The sequence below is a fragment of the Hetaerina americana genome, unplaced genomic scaffold (genome assembly GCF_022747635.1).
Source record: "Hetaerina americana unplaced genomic scaffold, ioHetAmer1.1.p SCAF_6, whole genome shotgun sequence".
NCBI classification, from domain to species: Eukaryota; Metazoa; Arthropoda; class Insecta; order Odonata; family Calopterygidae; genus Hetaerina; species Hetaerina americana.
The window spans coordinates 60635137-60661599 of NW_027287205.1; the positions used below are offsets into that span (position 1 = coordinate 60635137).

The 26463-nt window shown below is 38.2% G+C and overlaps 1 protein-coding gene across 1 annotated transcript in view; it reads right to left on the minus strand.

Moving 5' to 3' along the window:
* Nucleotides 1-12137: 12137 nt before the first annotated feature.
* LOC139695344 (protein enabled homolog) overlaps nt 12138-26463 on the minus strand; it is a 189948-nt gene continuing 175622 nt past the window's right edge. The window contains exon 2 of the mRNA XM_071594057.1: nt 12138-16892. Within this exon, the coding sequence (XP_071450158.1) occupies nt 15248-16870 (1623 nt within the window). The 5' untranslated portion in view covers nt 16871-16892 and the 3' untranslated portion in view covers nt 12138-15247. The remainder of the gene's footprint in view (nt 16893-26463) is intronic.

Genomic DNA, 26463 nt, shown 5'->3' on the forward strand with positions numbered 1-26463 from the left:
TGAGTGAGAGGATGGAAAGAGGGAAAGGAGAGGCCTCGCAGCGAGCCGGACACTCGAAAATGGAAAGGAGGGAAAATATGAGCGAGAGGGGGCATTCGTGGAAAAAAATTAAAAAAAAGCTTACTCGACCGCTTATCTTCTGATCGCAGCCCACGGGGCCTGCTTAGGGCGACAGAAATTTACGGTCATAATACAAACACGTACCTCCCTCTCTCCCCCCCACTCGAAACAGCGGACCATCGCACCCCACTTCGCCCTCCGCCCCATCCTATATCACTGCCCGATTTTCTCCCATCCCTCCCCTACCTCCTCACACACCGAAGATCCCCCAATATCCACCGGGCCCACGCTCTTCACGCCCAGCAAGCGCTCAAAATATCCCAGTGAAAATTAAAAAAGAGGGACCCACGTTCGTAACGGAAAATTTTTCGCTGGCACTCAACCTTAGTTACGCAACTGACAACGTCTAGTTTTGTCTCGTCGATCGGTTTGATCAGCAGCAATAGGTTTGATCGTGTGGCCCACTCCGCGGCATAAGAATGGCTGCATAAGTTTGCAGTAACTGGAAATGGCAAAAATACTGGAAATACTTTTGGCAAAAATACTGGAAATACTTTTGGCAAAAATACTGGAAACCTCCCTCCGCCGGAAACGTAAAATTATATTATATGTATATATGAATTATAACGCTTTTAAGGGTCGTAATGCTTTCCCTCCTTTTCAAAAAATTTTCATGAAAGAGCTTCCGTATCCCAATGATCCCTCTTACATCGCTTGGGGAGCATTGTCGCTTACTTTTGGTAGAGTGGCAAATGCTAATTAGGTCGGGTTATCAGCCGGTGGAGAGCGTACTCAGCATTTGTTTGTAAGTGAGAAGTCTAAAAAGGGGTTTGACACACGAAAATTAAAAGGATGTTGTCACGTTTGACTCACAGCTGAGAATGGCCCTTAGTCCCTTGAAATTATGACGGACCAAATGAGCGGAGCATTTCTACTCACCACATTCTTAGTGGACGGGGCGAACGACGTGTCTGGACGTGAGCTCTGCGATCGCCCTTGTAAAATCTTGTCAACTTCAGGAGAGAACACATAGTAAAAGATCGCAACTTTTTAAGTAGCGACACTAAGGAATAATCTGAAAAAGCGTATAGAAGTTAAAATGCATCTAGAAAGAAATAGAAATATATCGGTTTATGTAAAGCTAAGTGAAAGACGGTGGTGTCTGTTTGAGAGACAAGTTGTAATTAATTTATAGAAGATAGAACGTTGAATAAGTTATGTAATGTTGGGCCTTGGGAGTAGTGAATAGGGGAGATGAATTATGGAATTTGAATAGAAGAAAAGAATATATATATATATATTTATATATATATATATATATATATATATATATATATATATATATATATATATATATATGGTCGTTGTGTGCATTCAAAACCTACCATAACCGGTAGATTATCTCATATTTATGTATATACAAGTACATACTATACATATGTGTGTGTCTATTTATATACTTCAATTATATATATATATATATATATATACATGGTAGGATATATATATATATATATATATATATATATATATACATGGTAGGATATATATATATATATATATATATATATATATATATATATATATATATATATATATAGTTATGGTAGGTTTTGAATGCACACAACGACCAGATATATATTTCGTTTCTCCTGGCAAAACACAGCCCAATATCCGGCTGCAATAAGGCCCTCTTCTCTTATGTGTACTTCCTTCAACCATTCCAACATTTATATCCTATTCCAGCCCCTTCCTCTTTTGCCTAAACTCTCCCCTCTATAACAGTCTCCAACATCCCACTACCGATTAATACGCCATTCATCCATTTTCCCTTCCTGCTAATGATTTCTCCCAACAATCCCCTATTATCCTAGCCTAGGTATTCCTCATTTGTTTTCATTCGGTCAATTTTACCTTCTCCTTCTACACACCCACATTTTAAAAGCCTTCAATCTACGTCTATCATCCTACTTCAAGGACCATGTTTTCATGCCGTACATAACTACGCTCTATATCAAAGGTTTGACGACCCTTTGACCATTTTAGTCAAAAACGCTTCAGACATACGAAAACTCTTCACCTGGTCTTGTCTCTTTCCAGAAAATTCCATAAACTTGGTTTTATTTATATCAATTCTCATCCGATACCTATCGCACTGAATATCCAATTCACTTAGCAATGCTTGCAACCCCTTGGCTGACTGACAAATTAGGGCTTGGTCATCCGCAAACCTAACCGATTTTATGAATTCCCCTCCGACTTTCATTCCTACCTCCAGGTCTTCCCATGCCTCTTTAATCATTTCCTCTACATATATGTTGAACAGCGCCGGTGATAATGGACCACCCTGCCTTACATCGCTTCCTAACACTGCCCATCCAGACTCCCCGTCCCCACTCGCACCTGAGCAGTCTGAGACAAGTGTATGTTGTGGATGAGCATCCTGTCCCTCCAATCTATTCCTATTTTCTTCAATATACTAATTAGTTTTTCCCAATTTACTCTATGGAACGCTTTTTCTAAATCTACGAAACAGGCAAATACATCCTGATTGTATTCTATATTCTTCTCAATTAGTGATCTCATTACTGCAATTGCATCACGCATACCTCTCCCCTTCCTAAACCCAAACTTATCATCCCCTAAGTACTCTCTATCCTTTTGCTGATGATCCTGAGGACACCTATTGCTGCGTGGGATGACAAACTTATTGTTCTGTAGTCCTCACATATGTAGCTTTTTCCTTTTCATGATGTAATTCTCGGAATAGGAACTGACACTGACCTCACAAAGTCTTCCGGCCAGATTCCTTTCTCATAGATACTACTAATCAGTCCATAAAGCCTTTTCCTACCCTATTTTCCTAAACCTTTTAGTAGTTCCACAGGAATTTTATCCACCCCCATGGCTGAATTTAGTTTCATCTCCCTTAATGCCCTTTCTATATCATCGACGAGAATGAATGGACCTAAGCTATCTTCATCCAGGTTATATTTCTCTTTCTATGTCTAAGCTTTTGGCTCAAATTCTTTGCCATAGTGTTCTTCTATATATTCCTTCCATTTCTTTTGGATTTTTTGTGTTTACAATATTATCTTACCCAACATATCGAACTGTCAATGCAGATCTTCCCTTTTTACTGCCCGATAGTGAATCAACCTTCTTGTGTAGCGTAACAATTTCACCATTCCTCTGCAAATTATCGATATCTTCGCAATGCGTCTTTCACCACGCTTCTTTAGCTCTATTTGTTACCCATCTCAATTAATTATGTAACTCTTTTTACTTCCTTTTGCCTAATTCTGTGTTAACACTATTCCATTTACTTCTCTCATTTATCTTTCTAATCATCTCATTCGGGATCCATGGGTTCCTTGTCCTTCTCCTATTAACGGTTACTATAGTTTCTTTTTCGGCTTTTATTGTCCCTTTTTTAAAAATTTTCATTTTTTCTCGATAGTACTCTGCTCTGTTACCTCATTCATGACTTTCTCTACAGCTTGATAGTACTCCTTCCTCGTCATCCCAGTTAATGCTTCTAGATTCCATTTCCTACCACACCACCCCAGCTTGATCTTTTTTAATTGGACGTTACACTTCATGGACACTAAATTGTCATCAGAGTCCGTATCCGCTCCCGGGAAGCTGAACTATTGATCACACTGTTCCTGAATCTGTGACTAACCATAATATAATCTAACTAATACCTTTCTGAGTTACCTGCCATTTTTCAAGCATGCGCCATTTGTGGTGTGGTGAAAGACAGGAAGAAGGGACCTCGAAGTCTGAGTTAAATTGGAATCTCTTTATTTATGTCTATTTTGTCTAAGGGGCAGGTAAAAAAATAAAGAACAGTTGTTCCTAATTTTATGTATATGTGTATATATATATATATATATATATATATATATATATATATATATATATATATATATATATATATATACAGGGTTCGTCCGGAAAATAATTGTACTGATTTTTTCCCGCCGCTCCAGGCGCGCCCAGCACCGCTCTGACGGGCTGCGATTGGAGGGGGGTATGTTGGCAAGCGACGCTGAAAAAGGCAGTCGGCTCTGAGCTGTGGTGTAGTGAGGAGCTCTGTTTACGCGAACCTCCACGCTCGACCCACGTCACGGAACGCGATGCCGAAGTTTTTGGAGCAGCGTTATTCCATCAAATTTGCGGTAAAGCTTGGGAAATCGTCTACCGAAACTGTCGGTGTGATTAACCAGGCTTACGGGGAGTCAGCCATGTCCAGAAACATGATCTTTCGGTGGCACAAGATGTTCGTGGAGGGCAGAGAAGAGGTCGACGACGAACCACGGCCTGGACGCCCATCAACGACACTCACCGACGAAAATGTGCGAAAAGTTCGCGATGTACTGAACTCTGATCGTCGTCTTAGTGTTCGGATGATAGCAGAGCAGTGTAATGTGCCAAAAACAATAGTGCACGAGATTATTAGGGAGCAATTACAGATGCGAAAAATTTGTGCAAAGTTGGTGCCGAAAGTGCTCAGTGATGATCAAAGACTCAATCGTTTGGAAATCGCGACACAACTTGCGGATCACTGCAAAAATGATCCACATTTTTTAGAGAGCGTTGTTTCGGGTGACGAGACGTGGATCTTTGAGTACGACCCGGAGTCGAAGAGACAAAGTGCGGAGTGGCACACCCCATCATCACCCCGTCAAAAGAAAGCTCGCATGAGCAAATCTCGGATCAAGGCGATGCTCATTGTCTTTATTGACAAAAGGGGAGTCGTCCACTACGAATTTGTACCTGAACGACAAACTGTAAATGCTGCATTTTACGTCCAAGTGCTCGACAGGCTTCGAAAACGAGTCGCCCGCGTCCGGCCAGCGATCAAAAACATCTAGCAGCTGCATCACAACAATGCGCCGTCTCACACCGCGCTTGTCGTGTCGGACTTCTTGGCCAAGCACGGCGTGGCAACGCTGCCGCACCCGCCCTACAGCCCGGACTTGGCACCACCGGACTTCTTTCTGTTCCCGAAGATAAAGAGGAGTTTGGAAGGAATGCGATACGGGACTTTGGACGCCGTCAAAGAGGCCGTGACGACGTGTCTTCGAGAGGTTCCCGATGATGCCTTCGCGGGAGCGTTCCAGGAATGGGAACGCCGCTGGAACAAGTGTATCGACTCACAAGGGTCCTATTTTGAGGAATATTAGCTTAAGATATGTAAAAGTGTAATACATTTTTTTTTCCTGAGCTCAGTACACTTATTTTCCGGACGAACCCTGTATATATATATATATATATATATATATATATATATATATATATATATATATATATATATACACACACACACATATATATGGGGGTCGCGGTAGTCCAGTGGGTAGAGCGTTGGACAGCTGACCGGAGGGTCCCGGGTTCGATTCCCGGGCAAGGCACTCTGGGCACCTACAGATCCACCCAAGCTTTGTGATTTTTCGGTTACCAGGTCTTCCTGGGAAACCATAGCACAGGGAAAGAACTGCCCCCCCTACCCTGATGTTTGAATTACACGCGCCGTATAGGGCTTAGTACTGGGTGATCTCTACCATCACCTACTAAACCGACCTTCGGGTTGATTACTGTGTTTATGGTTTTTTTACATATATATATATATATATATATATATATATATATATATATATATATATATATATATATATATATATATATATGTAATATATATATATATATATATATATATATATATATATATATATATATATATATATATATATATACTATATGTCTTCTTCTGAAATCGTGTCTTCTTTTCTGAAAAAAATTCCTTTGTTGCTGGAATATTCAAAGGTGTGCGTGGAACTGTTAATTAAAAATTGCATTCGATAGCATATTACTGTTCGAGGATTTGTGATATTCCTGTTATTTTATAACTGATGCTCAAAATAATCTTATTTAATTTAATTTCTTTCATTATTTTGAAGAGAGAAAATGAAATATTTCCAATACAGAAGTCTGGGTCTGCTCCCTGCTAATATTGTAGTAAGGTTAATTTGTATGGTTGGCATTCACTATCTTCTATAAACCGCGTACAAACACGGTGGAGGACAAAGAAATAGGAAATAAGTGCAGGCCCTTAAATAAATTGAAAGACAAGGTCTCAAAGATCTCATTTTGACCCCATTTGTTTGACGTTAGGAAAAATCAAGCAATGTTATTCGTGTGGTCATATTAGTAGTCCGTGAATTACGGCAGTTATCTGCAGAATTAGCTGTACAAGCGGTTGTAAAATAATATAATTGTCTGTTAAATGGTCAAAGAGAGGGGCCAACGGCTCTAATTTGTTTTCGTTGAAATTTCGTTATTAATTGCCATTTCAGAGGGATTTTTCTTACATGCGTTATCGTCTGAATGAGGAACACTTCACTAAAGGAAAATCGCAACTCCATGTCTCTCCCCCCAGCTTAATCCGGTTGACGTTCATATGTCATTGTTGTGACTTGGACTATGACTGTGTACCTCGTATAAAGTTTTTTATAATTCCTTTCTCTCAAAATGGTGAAACCCAATTGCAATTGTAATTCTATTTACCTTACCAGTTCATGCGAGTGGTGTTTATGAGACCACATTAGTATGGGCTAGTGAAGGTGAGAGAAACGCGAGTTGTAACTTTTTTCTTTTAAATTATGAATTTAAAGGGAAAAATAGACAAAAGGAATATGTTGATATGGTACTTGTATTTTCGGAAGGCGTACAGGTTAGCTAACTCTGTGTTGCTGAATCTTATAATAGGCTGAAGGTGCTTCATTTGAATCCTCTAGCAAATTGCGCTATAGAATTAAAACGCAATCAATTAACAGAGGAGGTGGATTGTTCTAGAAATTAAAGAAAGTTAAGGATTAAAATTTTTACCGTATTTTTAACCAATGCACCTTGGAAATGGTAAGAGAGGCTTGAGAAAGGAGGGTATAGCAATGGAAGTAGGAGGGGAATTGATTGTCTTATAAATTAGAGGATATCATATAATACATTGCCAATGTGGTGGCCTGGATATTGTTAGGCAACTGTGCTATGAGCTTAAAACTATTTGAAATGAGGGCTTAGGTATTCGCAGTTAACCCTATGCTTCGTGTTTCTTGGGCATCAGTATTTTATAGGAGAATCATATTGAGCATATGAATTAGCAACATGTGGAGTCCTTCTGGCTGATAAATTCGAACAAGGATAACTTAATTTGTAATTAAAACAAATGATTGCCATCATCTTGCGTATAATTTTAAAATGTTTGTGTTTTATTTTCTTTTTTCATCTCTCCTTTATTTTCAAAGGCCTTGATGATTCATGCGAGAAGCATTGTTGCATTTTTAAACTTATTATTTTACTACATCATTACCTTTAATTTTATTTAGTCTTGATCAACCTCTTCCCGTCCTCTATCCTTTAGGCTAGTTTAATTTACTGGATTTTTGCGGAATTGTAACATGAATTTTTAATCACCCAACTGGTATAAATAGTGCGCTCGCCTACTTTATTGAAACGTCTTTTAACCACTTGTAAAGGGAAAGGTTGTATGAATGGCATATTGAGTGACAATTGAATGTTGAAGATGGTGATAGGGAGCTGACAGGGTCAATTAAATAGTGAAAGAAAAATATATGAAAATTTTGACGGAACGGAGAGATGTCAGGGATTGAAGGTAAAGAATGGTGCACTATAAGTCAGGGTGTATATTCAGGGTAGTATGAGGGACGGTTACAATTGTAGCAGCAGGGACTAAAAATTAGGTAGTTTGCTGTCGAAATTTCGGAAGCCAACTCTGTTATCGTCCGCAAGACGTCCTTAGGACTTCATCCAAAGCCTTGAGAACCAGAGGCCGGCAGTAATATACCTGACCTGGTTGAAAGCACGAACGATTCATGTCCTTCTATATGTTATGTTATCATATCCTCTAGTTACTATGATTTGACTGTTTAATTTCAACAAATGCTAACTTTGGATGTTATATGCAATACTTTTGGGATGCTTGAAATGCATTTTTTTAAAGATTATTCTGCGTTTTGTTCCACCATTTCATGTATAAATTTGATTTAAATCTTTTAAGGTTGTTTCAATTATTATTCCAAATATTTAAATGGATTTATTCCACATTCGCATATTCGCGTTTCATATTATAATGGCAAATAGCTCCCTGATTTTTCAATCGTATCCATTAATGACAAGCTGACGTAATGATTGGAGCCCTCTCCTTATTATGTGAAAATTGCATTTCAATCAAGCATCCAACATCGTTAGTGCTCATACTCGTATAGCCACTCCAAACATTTTGGTACAACTTATTAACTATTCTGATCGAAGGCGCAAATTCATCATTTTGTTTACCAAGGTTCTCTCTAGTCTGTTAGGGAAATATTTCTGTCATAAAATAACTTGATTAAAACACAAAATTCTATTTGATACTTTTTTGTCCCTTGAAATGATCCATTCATACGGAAGCTAAATACCAAAGTAAAATACTGAACTTGCTACTAGTTGGTGCGTATTTCTTCAATAAATGATGCTAACGTAACTTCTATACGCACCAGTGATGTAACTTCTTTGACTATCCACGGGCTTATCAAACTCTCCTCGTACTCTTGCTGTTATTTTACAGGATTGTTGTTATTTTACATGTAATTTTATTTGTTCTGTGTAGTATTTTTTCTTTTTGCATAAAACCCCTGAAGTAGTTTTCATCCTTTAAACATTGTTACTCACATTCTCGAAGATAGTGAGCGAAATATACCGAGGTACTCATTGTATTACAAGAATGGAAATATTTAATCATTAAATAATTTGGAATAGTAAAAATATTTTTATGTCCATATGTTCACTTCAAAGTAAGGGAAACGTTGAAATCAAAATGTTTGCCTCAATCATCTCCATTTTGTCTCTTAGCTCTTGAACCACCTTATCCCATAAACTCATTTGCTATGCGAATTCCACCACAATGCATACGCTAAGCTGTAGTAGTATAATGGACTTCTCCCTCGCAAAGTGAAAACATTTAAGCTTTTCGTGCTGTACAACTTCCTATCTCCGCTCCAGAGATTAAGCCTCGGCGCAATATGGAGACGTAAGCAGCTTTTGTTTTTCTTAGATTTCCTCAACGGGAAATGTGTACCAAATCCTGTGCTTTTCCCTCTTTGTCTGAGAAGAGTTCTCGTGTTATTCAAAAAGCTTGGGTCTTAATACGCATGCCATTATTTAAAATTTGAAATTCTTGCAGTGTTGATTTTTTTCACGTTCCCTAAAAGATTCCGGAACCGAAATGTAATACTTTGAATTCATTTAGAAAGGGTTACATTCTTTCAAATCTAATTCCCGTCTCAATGGCCATAATATGAGAAATATTAGATCCCACGAAAGGGTTCTTAATCATTTGCCATCTTAACTCAAATTCCCTTGCCATACGACCTTGCAGCGGCTTGCAGGGTATTGTGCAGATTTAAAAGTTATGTGCGTGATCAATAGGTTCAATTTGTGATATAAAAGATGCGTTCAACGAAACCCTTTAATTTTGTAATATTAAAATAATTATGGTGGAATTGGATTCAAAATAATGTCAATTTATTACAAAGGGACTTGCAAAATGAGGTGAACTCTAATGTTAATTTTTATTTGTTTATATTTTGCTGGAAAATTGCTGTACGCATTTCTTTTTACATTAGAATAGGGAACAGTATGGCATATTTGATCTAATGCAAGAAGATATTCTACAATCTTAGGTACTGTAAAAAAAAGCTTCATAAAATTTAGAAAATTAATAGAGTTTTTCAGTGAAAGATCATCACAAATTTTTCATTGGCAAAATATTTTCTGCACAAAACTAAATTATGCTCTATTTTTAGCTTCATATGTAATGTAAATGTGGTAACGTTTTCATTTATTTGTATCCAGCATTGTATCGGTGAAAACGGTTGCGAGTTTAAACATGTACAGTTCGTTTACGGCAACGACGTAGGTAGTACTAGAAGCTACATTGGTATTTTTTTCACCTGAACAAATTGTCAGCCGAACCCAATCTAATTAATCCCACAGCGATTTATGGAGAATTTGCTGCAACCTATAGCAAATATAGAAGGTGCTTATGTTGATTTTTAGAGAGCTTAAAGAAGAGAATCAATTAGTTTCAATGGAAGGTGGCTCCGGGTATACATTCGCTACTGCTATTAGTTTCATAGTGATGAGATCTCGTTAAAAATATTGAACACTTCACTGAGTACCAACCAAACGTTTGGTAGCAGGAAAACTGCACATGACGCCTTTTCGTGTGCATAGCCTTACGCAAGGTCCACCGCGACATCAAAAATATCTCTGGAAAATCAGTGTAGCATTTCCAATCTTCATTTCAGCCCTACTCTACATTCTTGTCTGTTCCCCAGTGCGAAGAAACATCTTCTTGGAAAATGTTCGATATCATCAGAACTAAAGCTGTTGTTGCACATTGCAAAGGCTGCCATTGGCGTAATATTACGATCAAATCAATCAAAATTAAGCCATCTGCAATACAAATCAGCCCTGCCATACAACAAAAAATTACATTTTTGCCCATCAAATTGTGTGATACAAATTTTATGATCGAAATATTAAACAGCTCACCCACACTTCGTTTATACTGTATTTATTCTTAATTAAATTACTTGTATTGACCCACTCACCACCTAGTTGAACATTACTACATTCGCATACTGTGCAAGAATTTATTTTTTATTTGATCAGATAAAAGCTTACATAGAAAGTACATGCGGAAACTTCGAATAATAGTTCATTTTGGAGCAATATACCTGTAAATGCAATACTACTTCTGCTACTGGAGGTATTGTGCTTAAACTTTTAAAGGGGAGCCTGAAAAGATTCATTAACTGGTTAACAATTTTTGTTGCTCATAAAGTGCGAAATTTTAGGAATAATGTAACAAATCAGGACATATGAAAATAATATATTCAGCCGTAACCTAGGTGAGTGAGTTACAACGATCTGAGAAGTGAAACCTATTTTTCTATTATATTTATTATTATTGTCCCGTTACTGAAAACGGATATTAGGACAGTATAATATTTTTACCTTTAGAATTGAATTGACGATAACTGCAGTTTTAGTCACAATTTTTACATCTCTTGCATTAGCTATTTCAAATATAACTGGCGTGTTACGTAAAACGTTTGAGGTGGTATTAAATTAAAACACTCTAGCACAAGTCTAAGCTGCAATCAATAACTAATTTATGTATTTTTATGGTTTTGTGGTGCTTACCTTTTTTTACAGTCACTAGAAGATATCTCGTCGAACATTTACAAGTTTAGATTAAAGCATAAGGTTTGTTTAGGGATCAAGGAAAGGAATTTGATAGTTTTGAAAATTTATTTTTACGTAAGATCAAAAACATAACACTGTGCCGAGCCATAAACAACGAAATAATTAAAAAAACATTTGAACGGACGCACTACCTTTTAGAAGGGTAAGCATTAACTCAGTACAAATATTGTAGCATGGGTTTTTCCACACAACGTACGCAGTCTGATGGTTTCTCAACTGAACCAATCCTCCCGTAAGCACTTCAAAACACACCGTATATTCGGAACAAATAACATCCACATTTTGTTCATCACATCGTGGAAAAATAAATCACACCGAAGACATCGAAACACTTTAATATTGAGTTGACACTTCAACTACACCAAAAAATGATGAGAAGTATGAATAAGAGGAAACTTCAGTAATGGTCACGTGGCCTTTTTCAGTTCGCTGGGGTGAAATGTGTACCCCTTCGAACCCTATGATCACGAGTCAAGTGGGCTATACCCTTATATGTTTGTGTTTATGTATGCAGTATATATATATATATATCTGTGTATATATATGTATATATATATTTGTATATACATACATATACACATGTGTGTGTACATATATATATATATATATATATATATATATATATATATATGTATATATATATATATATATATATATATATATATATATATATATATATATATATATATATATATATATATATGTATATATACATACATAAATCATTAAGGGTAGGTATTTTGGGAAATATCTCTTCCTTAAAATTTTTCAAGTCCCTTTCAGGAAAGCTGAAGAGAATGGTTTTGATTTTATAAATGACGATCATGGTTAACCGTACCAAAGCCCATCGACCAATTAGTGTTCAGTATGCACAACCACGTGTTCTTCATAAAAGAGTATGCTTGCCTTACACTCCTCTTCTGTGAAAGACTTTTTCAAGTGTCTTTTTTCCCTCCCTTCCCTCATCTCCTGCCACGGGGGCAAGGCTGTACGAGGACGCGCGCGTGTCGAAGGGACAAAAGATATCTGCCAATTTCTGTGCTGGCTGTCAATTGAAGTTTTCGAAATGCTTTAATTGAAAAAGTGCGGTGGAACTTGACGGATTTCTATTGGGGGGGGAGGGGAAGGTGACGAGAAGATGTGTATTTTGTCATACGATTAGGTTCCTCGCCAAGTCGAATGTCGGGAAAGATCATTACTCTGTTCATTTATACATTCTTTTTAATTAAGCGTCACAGTTCGCCAAAAAGAAGTATCATTTGCGTATACAACGGAAATGGATTTAAAACACCAAACGAATGACTGGCGAGGCCAATAACATAGCAGACAGAAAGCTCTAAAACAGCCTTCGAAAATCTACCGCCCGCGGGTCGCATGCAGCCCACAAAGGGTTCCCATGAACCTCGCGGAATAATCGAAACTTCTTTGGACACCTGATAAAATACTGTAATTTTTGAAGGCTACATGTATGTGACTTCAACACTTTGGAACTTGACAGTAGATTCTCCGTATAGGATAGCTGTAGGTCCCTGCCCTTAATATATTCCTTCCGTTTAGAGTAAATAGTAATGGCATATATTTATTTTATTTTTTATGCAACAAATATTAGTCATTTAAAAAATAATATTTGATAATTTAATTAAGATTCACTTAACATGAGCAAATTCACTAGAGTCTTAACCTCAGTGGTAACTATAACATTACGATCATTGCACCAAAAATATGCATTCCATTACTTAATGCTTGAGGGCATAACAGAACCAAATAAGTAAACTCTTGAATAGATAAACCAGCGTATTGAAATAAGGCGAAAAGGGATAATTAACTCTTTCTGTGTGTGTGCTTTTGCATTAATGTATGTAATGTGCAAGTGTTTAAATTCTCGACACGTAATAATAACCTATCTCTCATAGAATGAAAGATAATAACCAATGATAGATTATGCAGATTTCGGTTCAAATCATAAATGGAATTACACCAAATAACTTAAATAGAGTGGATAAAACATGTTATGAAATTTTCTTTGTGAATGAAGCTATTGAAAATGATGAATATTTTTCAATAGATGATGCAGCAACCCTGGGTAACTGAATTCTAGAAGGTTGTGTAAAAATATGGAAACATCTGCTTCGTACATTATCCCCCTATTTGTGTTAACGGCTGATTCCTAATGACACTGGCAATTAATGAATCTTGATATAACATTCAATAATGCACTATAAAATTTTATTATAAATATGGACAGAGAATTTTAATGTTCTGATGAAACGTTGATACAATTTAATACCTGATTTCGAATCTGTGACATATCTGTGTGGTAAATTTTTACGGTCAGAAATTAATGCCAATATTATAATGAAAAAGTGAGCTAGATAAAATTTTAAACATTTTTAAAACCAGAATTTTTATTTGGTGGCTATCAAGGAAATATTATAAGACAATCCGTCTTTCATTACATCAACCGTTACTAATAAATAACATGTATATTTTTCATTAAAACAAAAAAAAGGTGCCATCAAAGAGAGGCCAATCAGCCGTTAACTATTTGAGGAATATAAATATTTTATATAATCTCGCCCTGCACTCCTCGTGTTAAAAATATGTTATCAGTGTAGCTATTTGCATTTCAAATACATAATGAGTCAACTGTGAATTCCCTTGCAATGAGAAAATATTATTACATAATATACACCGCTGTGACGCAAAAAGTGATTGGGCTACCTAGAGTGCTTTGCGTTTACACGTCTGAGACATCGCCCTTTATGATTACGACTTTAGGTATCCTCGAAAGCAAATGCTTGGAATTGGTCTGTTATATGAAAATTCATAACAACTAAAGGGAGAAAAATACTGGCTTAAAGCTGTCGGTGTGTGTATGTTTGTATATGTGCATGGGTGTACCTACGAATTGATTCACATCATTCATTATCTGCGAAAAGTTTTGGCTTAGAGATAATAAACGGAAATAGCTAAATTACGAACAAATGAGTTCTTGAACCGTTGCAAAAAATAATTCCATTGTTTTATCACTTTCCAAAATGTCATCAAACTTTTCATTCACATTCGTCAAAGGTCACAACAAACTTTTCAATTGGAAGATCCCCTTTCTCGCTTATAGGGCAAACTAGATTCTATTGAAACCCGCTAGATTTTATTAATCCAAATTTGAAATACTAATAATTACCAGAGAACTTCTTCATCAAGGACTTAAGTGATGCTATCAAACAAACTCTGGATATCCTCTTCAGGCGGAGATAAATTTACAGCACAACCCAAGTAAGGCGAGGAAGTTTTACGACACAATTTGAGCACGACATTTTCACTCCATCAATATTCTTACATCTTCTGCTTAGAGTTATTAAAAGTGATGACACTTTTTTCATGAATGGTTACATTAACATCTCGTTAGATTAAACGATTAAATACCCTTATAATTTCCGAGATGTAGGAAAAAATTGAAACAATCTGAATTCTTTCAGAAAGCCATGTGTTGACACATTCAAGTAGCACACAACCATTTAAAAAGTATCATAATTACAATTATCTCTTTACAATAAAATTTACACGGAGGAATCCGAAGGAATTTCGTAGTAACATGGAATGCATAACGACGGATTTATTGATTCACTCAAATACTGGTATTAATATTTTATTAGAGAGCACATCTAAATTTTCTTAGAGATTCTGATTATAGAAATTGCTTATCTCCAAAAAAAAATTGGATAGCCTCTCCTCAAGCAAATAGAAAATAACATTTTCAGTTACTCTGATGGAATGGGATGCCTCCTTTTTCTTTTCAAGAGGCTAAAGATATCATTTTCCTATAACTTTCCCTCTTCTCTTGAAGAGATCAGGGATCAATTACTTCGTCAGCACCTTCGGTGACCTCTGGTGGTGCAGCAGCGGCCGACGAGCTGCCAGGTACTTTTCTTCCCCCTTTCCCGTCATGCTTCACGTAGTCGACCACCAACTCCAGCCCAATGAGTGCGGGGAGATCTTTGACTGGAGCCTCGCCCTCATCCCCGGATTCCCTTTTAATTTCTTCCCCTCCGACGTCCCTTTGGACCTCGACTTCCTCCTCGTCACGGACTTCCTCCTTGGTCACCGGGGAAGCGGCGGCCGCGCTGACCGTGGCCGTTGTCGCAACTGCCGCGGCCGCAGCCGATGCCTCTCTCCTTCCCTGTACTTCTCTGTATATCCGCGAGAGATTCTGCAGAACGTAGTTGGCGGTGGGCGCCGTCCTACATCCGTGTTCCTTCCTCATCTGCTCCTCGTGGGCCATCCCCAGGCGCTTCCTCTCCCTCGCCTCGGGCACGGTGAAGGCGGAACAGTGCTTACTCTGGTGAACGCCCCCCGGGAACAAGGTGGGGTCTGAGGAAGTGGAAGATCCCGGCGATATCTGGCCTTCCTCCAGCGCCCTGCGGATTCCCTGCTCCCCGCTCTCTGATCCGTCCTCGTCCCCAGCCTTGTCTCCGCCACCCCTCAGGTTCGCTGCCTGCTGCTTGCGGTCCCAAATGTGTCCAGAAACCCTGAGGTCTATGAAGAAATGGAGTGGATCTATGCCTCCGAAAGGGGTCTGCGGGGGTGGCGGAGGTGGCGGTGGCGGAGGGGGGAGCCCCGGGTAGAGGGATGGAAACCAGAGGGGCGGAGGAGGGAAGGGAGCTGTGGGGCTGGGTAGTAGTGCCGGCAGGAGTTCGGATGGCGGGGGTATCCCTTCGGATAGGCCAGGGGGCAGCATGCCACAGTGGTGCAGGCCGGGTAGGAGAAGAGGGTGCTGGGGTAGCGGAGGCGGGGTCGATACGGGTGTCGTGGTGGTAGTCGAAGGGGGATCTGGTGTGCCCCTCATGGCCGGAGAGGAGGGAGGCCTTGGAGACTTCTCCTCCGAGGAAGATGAACGGTTCGTCGTCGTCAGCTCAAGTGGCTTGTCTGGTAACACCGACATGTTGATGGGGGACGCAGAGATCTTCCTCTGGGGCTCCCCTAGGTCCCTCCACGACCTCTTCCTTCTCCTGTGAGGAGGTCTGGATGGCATCAAGAGCATGTCCTTGTTGGCGGGGTTCATTAGGTCCAGCGGGGGAGGGGGCAGACCAGAGCCGGGATGCTGGTGCTGTTGGTGGTGGTGGTGGTCTTTCGGTGGCGTGGAGGGGTTTGGCGGCGGGGTGCCGTCGCCTGGCGGGACAGGAGGTTTACCCGTCACGAAACTCTTCAGCATGTCGCTAAAAAAGAAGGAGTGCGGTAGCAAAGGCATGCTGTAAAGATAGGGTGGAGTAGCCGCCAGGAGTCGGTGGAGGAAGTCGCCGTTTCGGAAGTCCGGGGGCAGGAGGCGATGGGGCGGAGGGGGCGGGGGCGGCGGTGGCTTCATGCCGTGCCCCCCCATTGATGGCGGTTCTGGCGACGTTCCGGCGGAGAGGGGAGGAGATGTACCGAGGTGCCGGGGCTCGAAGCCGGCACCAATGCCGCCGCTTGAGGCCATTATCCCGCCTCGGCGAGGGCTCCTGAAATGGGAAACCATTTGCCGTTACTTCTACGGACCGAACACAGCGCCTCATTTGTTTAGCCAGGTCTTTTGGGGAATCGTTTTCAAAATATATTGGATACAGATTAAAAAATGAGACATTGATACCATCACACACAAAGATTACTACATGCGTTATTTTTTTTCAGTAAAATATAGGATATGCATTTAATGACACTAAAACAGCTGCATAGCGAAAGAGCGATAACGAAAAAATCGCAAGAACGTGCAAATCATAATTCTTTGAAATACCCAAATCTAATTGGGAGAATCTCCTCGAGTTTAGAGCACCGACGATTAACGAGATTGAGCAATGCATTTGAGCTATTAATGAAAACATACTCCTGAGATCACACAAAAGCTAATTAGTGGCACCATGCATAATTATCATGGGCTGTGATTAGCTCACTTATCTTATGAATGAGCCATGAAATTTGCTTCTGATATGGAGATACTATGGGAGCAGTCGTCTTCTAGTTTCTCTTCCTCTTTAACGGATCGGTTTTCAAATTGACCATCAAATGTTTCTAAAAACTTCATATGCAGCCTCAGGCATTATCCATAAATTTAGAAATGAATTTGGTTTGATAGTTTCAAATGACTTGGAAGATACTGGATGGAGGGAAAGATGGATAGATGGAAGTCTAACATATGGCAAAATCTTTCATCTCAATTTATACATGAGATAGGCTTATGTGATGTGCAGTTCATAATTGCTAGCTTACGCTTGAATGAAAAAAATTGTTCTGAGTTAATTAGGCAGTAGTAGAATCAGAGATGATACAAGGTGCTAATTTGGCCTAAAAGACTTACATGAATGCATTATTTTATTTTATATAATGTGAGATGTCCTCTCAACTGATTAGTTGAGTAAAACTGATTGTTTCAATACTTCTACCGTGACAAACTAGTAAGTTCAAGTTCAATAATAAATGAGCCCTGTTCGCAGAAAATTTTCGCATTAGTGTTTGGACCAGGAACATTTCAATAGGAAGTATTTTGATGTAATGACCTGAAAGAAGAGCACCACCACCACCAAGAGCACCACCATTTGTAGCCGTTAAATCATTTAAAAATATATTTTAACCATTTCTCATTGAAAATGAATGTGTACTGAGAGTAAACTGATCGTTTCCCATTTATAAAAATACTTAGCCGTGAGTATGTGTTTCAGTGAACATGCAGAGTACAGCTACTATAATATGTTGTGTCCTACAATAATAAGCATATGGAAGGTATTCGATATGCGTAACTAAGTACGCACTATAGTCCACAAGCGTCCGTATGATATATCTTTTCTCTGTCATATGGCATTTGGTTAAAAAACTCATTAAAACATATTTTTATAAATTGAAGCTATTCTTGATACGCTTTATACGGGTACAATCATCATAAATATCAATCGGCATATACATGTATTACCAACGATTGATATTTTTGCAAGCTACACAAATCCATGTTCTATCAACTATGTAATCAGTTCCCTCAATCTTCCACGAAAACACTCCCTCTCTGTCATTGCCGTCCAACCCTGAATTCTTCTGATAAACAGATCTCAAGCGTCGTCATGGAAGGAAGCTCCTCTGGGGGAAAGAATATAGCAGTGAAAGGAAACGAACTGTAGAATGTCGCTAATGAACGCTTTGCCGTTCTTTTTTTTGTTCAGAGATAAATCTGCTACCGTCTCCGAAATCACTCTCCCGCTTCTTTCCCGCTTTGCCTTCCCGTCTCACAATTTAGGCTTCCAAACACATTAGGATGCGTTTGGGATTTTGATCTTTTGAGGTAGATTGAGGGGCCAGCGGCAGCAAAGAGGAAGTGGTCGAGACTGGGAGGGTGGGACGAAAAGTGGATATCTGAACGAATTTTCCAATGATTAATTTGAGCAGCAGGGAAATAATCTTTCCTTCCTCCAGGAAAGGGCTTTTTAAGTAGGCAAGAAATTATTAAGATCTGAAATTATGGGGATGGATAAAATGGTTCTTGAGGCGTAGGGATATTTCCAAGCACTCAATTTTTCCAATTTTAATAAAATCGCATGCCTAACCATCTGAGGGGATTCAAATGGAGAAACCAAAATAAGGATCCCTTTTAAGAAGCATGAATACAGAATAAAAAGGACCTTCTAAACCTCGAGCACTCCTTGAGGCACGAAAAGGAAAGAAAATTGATTCAGGGACGTCGCGTTACCACTTACCCATTAATTTGTCCTCCCTTTAGCCCTTTCTAACAGTAATCAATCATCGCCGCTGTCTCGCAGTATATGCTTCCAAGGCAGTTACAGCCGGCGTATAAAATATGTTATAACACGCTAGTAATTCAGTCTTTTTTACGAAATAGTCGATAAAAAATGCTGCATTTGAATTGCAGTTTGACACAAAGTGATATGAAAAATCGTTGCCTAAAAATGAATTCATCGCCAATATTTCATCAAGCGGGTAAGATTTTCAGGAATTTAAAAAAGAGATTAAGTTTGTTATATATTTGCTGTTATATTTTTCAAAATGTATAAATTTTGGGTGTTTCAACATCCACGTTTTACCTATTAACTTATTAAAAAACTATTCATATGGAGATTATGCTAGGCTCACATATCTTGTTATCATAAGTTTGTTTTTGGCTTTACTTAAAAGAGGAAGCGTTGATTCGTTCTCTCACCGCTAGCGCCCATGCCCGCTTGGCTGTTTTTAACCTCTATTTACGCTGCATTATCTCAAAGTCATTTTCAGCCGACGAAGGAGCCACCTCCAGTCACCGAAACGTTGGCGAGTTTAGGTTTATCTTTCCTCTTTAGTAGTAGCTATTTTTTAAACAAGTGCAAGTGTCCTTAATGGTGAAGTATTTTATTAATACGTGTGTATGAGGAAACGGAAAGCTAACATCAACTACTGTCAACTGACTACCATCCGAAATTAAATATGAGATACATCGAAACAGTAAGTTATCTGACCCCGAAAAAGTAACATTAGTACACTCCTAGCATGTCCACATTAAGAATTCGAATTATGGGAACTCAAACGATTAAAAAGGTCGCCTAAGTTTAGTTATTTCAAAGAAAATTTTACATTTAATCAGGGGTTAAAACAGATTTACTGTCGGTCAGTACTTGAAGTTGACTGGAAGTACCTGCTATTTTCATGACTGTTTGAAAATTTGTTACTCATAGTATTAATAAAAGCAGCTGTGATATCAATTACTGAACATTTGAAAAGTGGAATTTGAAAACTAGATTTCTTTTAAACTATTAATAAATCAACATTCCAAATTTCGGCGCTCAATTTAAATCAAGTAAAAATTTTCGACTGGAATAAATATTTTATTTCTTTACTTAGTGTAACTAAGTAATAGCTATTGACCGTTAATGGATTATTTACGGTTTGAATTTTGTTTAAGCAGAATATTTTAATTATCTTGAAATAATACTACAATACTGAAGATATAAAAACATGTGAAGTAATATTTGACTTCAGCCATTGTCGTTTGCACTAGTGAAATTAAATTAGCGTTGGAAATAAGAATTAACTTCTTCCCTCTGTTTTAAAAAAGGTAAAATATAAGTAACCACTTCGGGGAGGAATATTTGGGCAAATATTCGGAAGAAAGAACCGAAGTCTTTAACCGAGGGTGAACGCGAAAATCAAACAAGGTGCGGATGCTTCCATGAGTCAGCCGCAACGTCCTCCCTTTTTTTATTTATTGCCTCGCAGACGCAACTCCTTCCTGAGAAAATCCGCGTTCTTTTATGACTCTCCCTCTCTCTCTGTCTTTTTCCCTCTAAAAGGTCTCCCCTCTCTCTCCTGCCCTCCCGTTCTCTCCCCACCTATTTTCCCTCCCCTTCGCAGTTTCGAACCCCCTGCACACCCGCCTCTCCCTTTCTCCCCTCTTCTGTTGCCGCCTCACTCGTCTGCACCCCTGTTGGCTCCCTCCCTTCCCACCCCCTTCACGCTCCAAGTGGCGAAAACAAACATCTTCGGAATGCCTCGAGCAATACGGACTTCCTTCCACCTGCTTCCTCCCGTGAAATCTCCGCCTTCTCTTCTCGGGGCCTCAAGCCGAAAACCTCGTGCTTGTAACTCTTCGCTGGTCCCCTTCTACCCCCAGCTCCATCCATTGTTCAGCGCTCCTTGCCCTTCCATCCCCATCCCTTCCATCCTTTCACACTCCATTCCCTACACTATTGCTTTTTCTCGGCTTCCTCGAATTAAATACCAACATTCGCGTTGATTACTGAGGTAGTAAACATTAAATACTTTTCACCTTTAGCGATAATTTCCAATTTAATTCATTCATTTATGTTGTAGATTAAAATTTGATATGAATTTAATGTGCATAAATGCTCTTATTTTACTATATCATGTAGCCTACGTAATAAATACTAGGTCAAAAAAACGACCATGATCGAGACAGAATCCGATCCGTGACTTTTGGGATGCCAGATTCAAGTCCACCTCTTTGATCTGACTACACTATCAGGCTCTCCGTTAAAATCACTTAAATTTCATTCATTTATTTTATTTAAGTTATTGTTTTAGTAGAAAAATTGTATGCTTATTTAACAATCCAATACATATTTGTGTAATGATGAATATGTTTTCGTTAAGTATCAAGGTTCTTCCTACCAAAATTAAGATTTACTCACTTTGTCATCCACAATTTTGACCAAATCTCCTCTAAATTTCACATTTTAAATTGTTATTTGCACTGTGAAACTCATAATGATTGGATTGCTGTCGTATTTTGTCAATGCTGTCCTAGTGTCTCCGTTTTTACCACCTCAATGCTCATATCCTCAAATCGTATTATTTTAAAAACCTAGGTTTATAATTCAAGCGAATATAAGAGATCATCTTTTTATTTATTGTTGCAATGTGCATATGTAATCCAGGAAATACAATTTTCACGAATGAGAATAGCCTTATACTAGTATTTGTGACGAGCGAGATTACAGAATTTAAGCTTAAGTACAACATAATTATTTCCTAGCGAATATAAACCATAATTGAAAAATTCAGAACGATTACATATGGTTTAGAAAGAGAAAGAGTTGGTGTAGAGAATCCTAAGAAATGACAAGGGTTGAAGTCTTTGATAGTAAGAAAAATTATTTGGAAGTGGATAAGAGAGAAGTAAAGTATCGAGAATTGGGACATTATGGGAACTAAAGGGAAGTTTTAGGAGCTGAAAACAGAATTACTTTACGGATATTAGGGCATTTGAAGAGCATGGAAGTACTTTAGAAGCACAAGGCTATTTTTTCAGGAACCTTTTAGAATTGTAGACTACATTACCAAGTCCTCCATTAAGTAAACCAATATTAGGTAGTGATAGTAGCAATCAATGAAATGGATAAAATACTAGTTTGATACAAGTTTTCGTACACAACCAACTAATTATTCATTATTCCCAGGCATTTTGTTCTCCTTCCTTCTCTAATTCAAACACTGCTGATTTTCCTCTACATCAAAATGAGTGGTAATCAAGCCAATAGAGCTGATAACTTCCCTTCACTTTTCTCTTAATCTAGCATATTAATTTATTTATATTCATGATATATATTTCAGTAATAGTTGACCCAAAAATTCTGCCTTTCCTCAATAAATGCAAGAATATTTTGTGAGAATATTGCAACTGTTTTGGACTCGATCGTATCAAGAATAAAATATTAAAATTCAATGTTGCATATTTAAATAATGGAAATAAGGTTTTTTTGCCAAATATAATTTTTAAATGCACATAAGTGAATGCTAAAAGACAATTCCTCTAACCTTATGATATGAAGGGTAATACTCGACTTCAGGTATCGGTAAATATTTTTTAATGCATTTGAAATCCTTATGAGAGATCCACGCCTCAAATAAATTCTAGTGAAAAGTCACATCTATAGATAATTGGAAATTAAATAAAAGAATACGATAATTTTTCCAAATAAAAATGGATGAACAACAGCTAAGAAATGGAATTTCTTCCAAAGTAAAGCATCTCTTTCCTCTTCCTGCTCCCCATCAAAAAAGCTTTTTCTTCGTTTACATCAAAATGACGAGCTTTTTACTCCTAACCATTTCCCGACTCCATCATAATTTCCTTAACTTCGTCCGCCAATAACCCTCTCCTGCACGGCTCCCGTTTTCCTTACAAATCTTTGTCCTCCCGCCACCCTCCGCTACCCTTAGCCGTTCTATTAGCGCCACTGTCCCCTCCCATCTTTCTCTCTCGGCCTTTTTCGCCCGAAAACTTTTCCATTCCTTTTGCGTTCTACCCCTATCCCAAGTTTAATTAGTCCCCTTCCCCTCCCGCCCATCTGCACCGGCTTCGTCTTTACGCCGAAATCTTCCGTCACACTTGCTTGTGTGCTTTGAAGCTTAAAAAAATCAGTGCTGTTCCTCCCAGGTAATGTTCATGGTGCATTGAACTAGAGGCATACGAAATGGATAAAATCCTCGTTGAAATACCAAAAGGTTTACGTAAAATTGGAGGGAGTTATTTTTCATGGCACTCATGGGAGGTATTTTTCATGACATATGGAAGTTTATGATGGTAAACGACAATTAGATTTTGTTAAATGAGTTTTTCATCGCTACAGACAGAAATAACAAAGGATGATATGTCCATAAGTTTTAATGTAAAAGTTTTTACTTAGAAAAGGTAATAAAAAGGCTGAAAGAAGGTAATTCGATGATTTGATTGCTGATCAGTGTGAGTTTAGGGACGGGAACGAATGATACCTTAGACGTAACAAGAGCCTTGATAGAATGGAATAGTACATTTTCAGACTTAGTATGTGCTTGTTTGCATGACATTTTTTTTTAAACTTTCAAATTTTTTCAAAAGAATTAAATGAATGTAGTAGGGATGGATGAATTCCATCAAGACAAATTTGCGGGTTATAACCTATTCTTTAATTAGACATTCATCTATAGGATTGCAGTCATTCTTAATGCTTTACAGAAACAAACTATGATTTTTAGATTAAAAATAAAAGGTAATCAATCAAAATTGGAAATCTTGAAAGGAAAAATTGTTGAACACTAATATGAAACGTAGAGTGCAGGGTTCTGATGGATAATATTTCCGGAAAGGTATGTGCATTGATTGCAGGGTTTTGAGATTAGGGCAAGAAGAATGTGCATTAAATGGAGAGGAAGACCCATTGAAAAGCGCGAGCAAACAGGAAAAAGGCTAAAGTAGTTGGATGAATTTTAGAAGAATAAATGAAGTTAAGAGAGAAGATTGATGAAATTAGATGAAGCCAACTAAAGTGGTCACAAAAAGAATCGTGGGGTGGCGGATATTTTAAGGGTGGGGTTGACCGAAAAATTTAGGCTGAGCAGGGAACAACATGATATTTACAATAATTGTAGTAATTTGTGATGAAATAAGTATAGCTATGATTTCCTTGGACTTCAATGTTAATGCTTTTGTACAATGCAAAGTACTTTTAAGTGAAAGTGAAAACCACCTTAACTCGGTTTCTTTTATGTAATAAATGAACATTTTGCACATCTCCAGAAAAGTGAGGGTGTTGGAAATGGCAAGTGTTTCATCTTCAAATCGCCCACTTGGCCTTTGTTGATAAATTTATTTCATATGGATTTTCAAGAAATGGCCCTTATTTAACCCATTTGATTTAGCCTATTTAATATACGTTCCCCTACAGCTGTACGGATTTTTGAGAGATTTATGAAGAACTGGCAAAGCCCTGAAGTGTGGTAAATTTTTTTAAGCTTAGTGGAAAAATGGGTACTGTAAAGCTACAGCCCCAGGGTTCGCGTTTTGAAATACTTGTTCATGTGAATCACTCCACCTAAAAACCATTCTTTCCGGTTTTATGTAGTCAGAGCAGAACTTCGTGAGAAACCGCAGGTGGTTGGTGTAGGAAAAGAGGCTGGTTTTCTGAGCTTAAATTTATGAATTTTGTAAGACTTAGGGGTTAGTTTGAGTAATCTCCCCACCTCCCTATCAAAACTAAACAGAGTTTATTTATGTAGTTTTATCACTTACATATTTGTTGAGTTTTTCATTTATTGTAAAATATTGTGTTTCCTTATCAAAATGTGAAAACGCTGTTCATGCAACAGAGAATTTTTTTTCTTTAAAAACAGAATAATGGTTTCAGTTTTAGACTTAGAGAATCCATATATTGATAGTTATGGTGGTTTAACAGACAGCAGGTGACGTCCACTCCAAACATTGTTCTGTTTATTGAGATAGTTTATCTAAGCTAAAAATGGTTATTTAATAATATAATATAATAATAAATTCAATAGATATAATAGAGAGATATTTGATAATTTTCTTCAATAACTCTTTAGATGGAACTTTCCATTTACTTTTATGCATAAATTTTGCTGACGTTCTGGAGATTTAAACAGCAAATTTTATTGGGGCAAACTATCCTCAAAAATTATCTTTAGATGACTTTGAATACCATCTGGGCGCAACTTAAAATTTCGGAATAGATCGGAAAGGGAAACACGAAAAACAAAGAGGGTATGCCTAGGGCATGAAATGAACACAAGTCCCAATCTTATTGACTTAGCTTCTCCAAATGACGTTCAAATACGAATGTTGCAATAAAATTCTTTCAGTGCCGGTATGACTTTTCTAGCTTATATTTTCCATAGAAATTAACGATTTCCACTATTCTTTCCTTGATACTTTTCTTTTAACATTGCATTTTAACCAATAACTAATCGAAGACTCTTATCTTGTTAATTCTATTAAGTTTCTCCATTTTTGCTATCTTAACAGTCTTTGACTCTTTATACTTAAGTGTACCATAAGAGAGAGGCAGAATTAATAAACTTTTCACTCCTTTGTATTTTCTCTACTCGCTCGTAACATGAAAATTAGTCTCATTTCACCATCTTTACATTGCTTTGGTTCCACAGCTCGTTCCTTATCCCCTACATCCTCCCCATGGCGTCTTTTCTCAGCCCAGAATACACCATCTCCGTCGTACAAGCATCATCTCTTCCTCCCCCACCTATTCTGTGAGCATCGATCCTTTCCCTCTCCAAAAGTCCTATCTATTCAAATCACTCCATCCTCTTCCCACTTTGCCACTCCCCACACTCCCCTCGGCACAACGGCGTACGCGCCAGACGGATATTCAGGGAATCACACGCGACAGCAACATCTTGTCAAAATCGTAGCCTCCCTTAATTAATTACGCGCTCCCTCGTTCGCATCATCGCCTTGATATCCAACCCAACTTCCTCCAAAGCCACCACCTTAAAACGTCTCTTCCTCTACCTTTTCTTTCCCTCCACCTCCCAAACACTTAGATCTTTGGAAATATCCCTCTCGACACGAAACTCTTCGGCCCATCCAACCTTACTCCTCGCCACTCTGACGTTCCCACCGTTTTTCTCCTTATGAGGGCGGAAATGTAACATCCAGGGTAAAGGATCTTCCTCACTCCTCAACTTTATTCCTCTTCTTCCCTTCTCCGATGCAGTTTCATAACTACGCAGTTACATTCACAGTTATGTTTGAAATTCACCCTACAAAGAATTCAAATAGGGCTAAATAGTGTCTAATTCTGCAGTTGG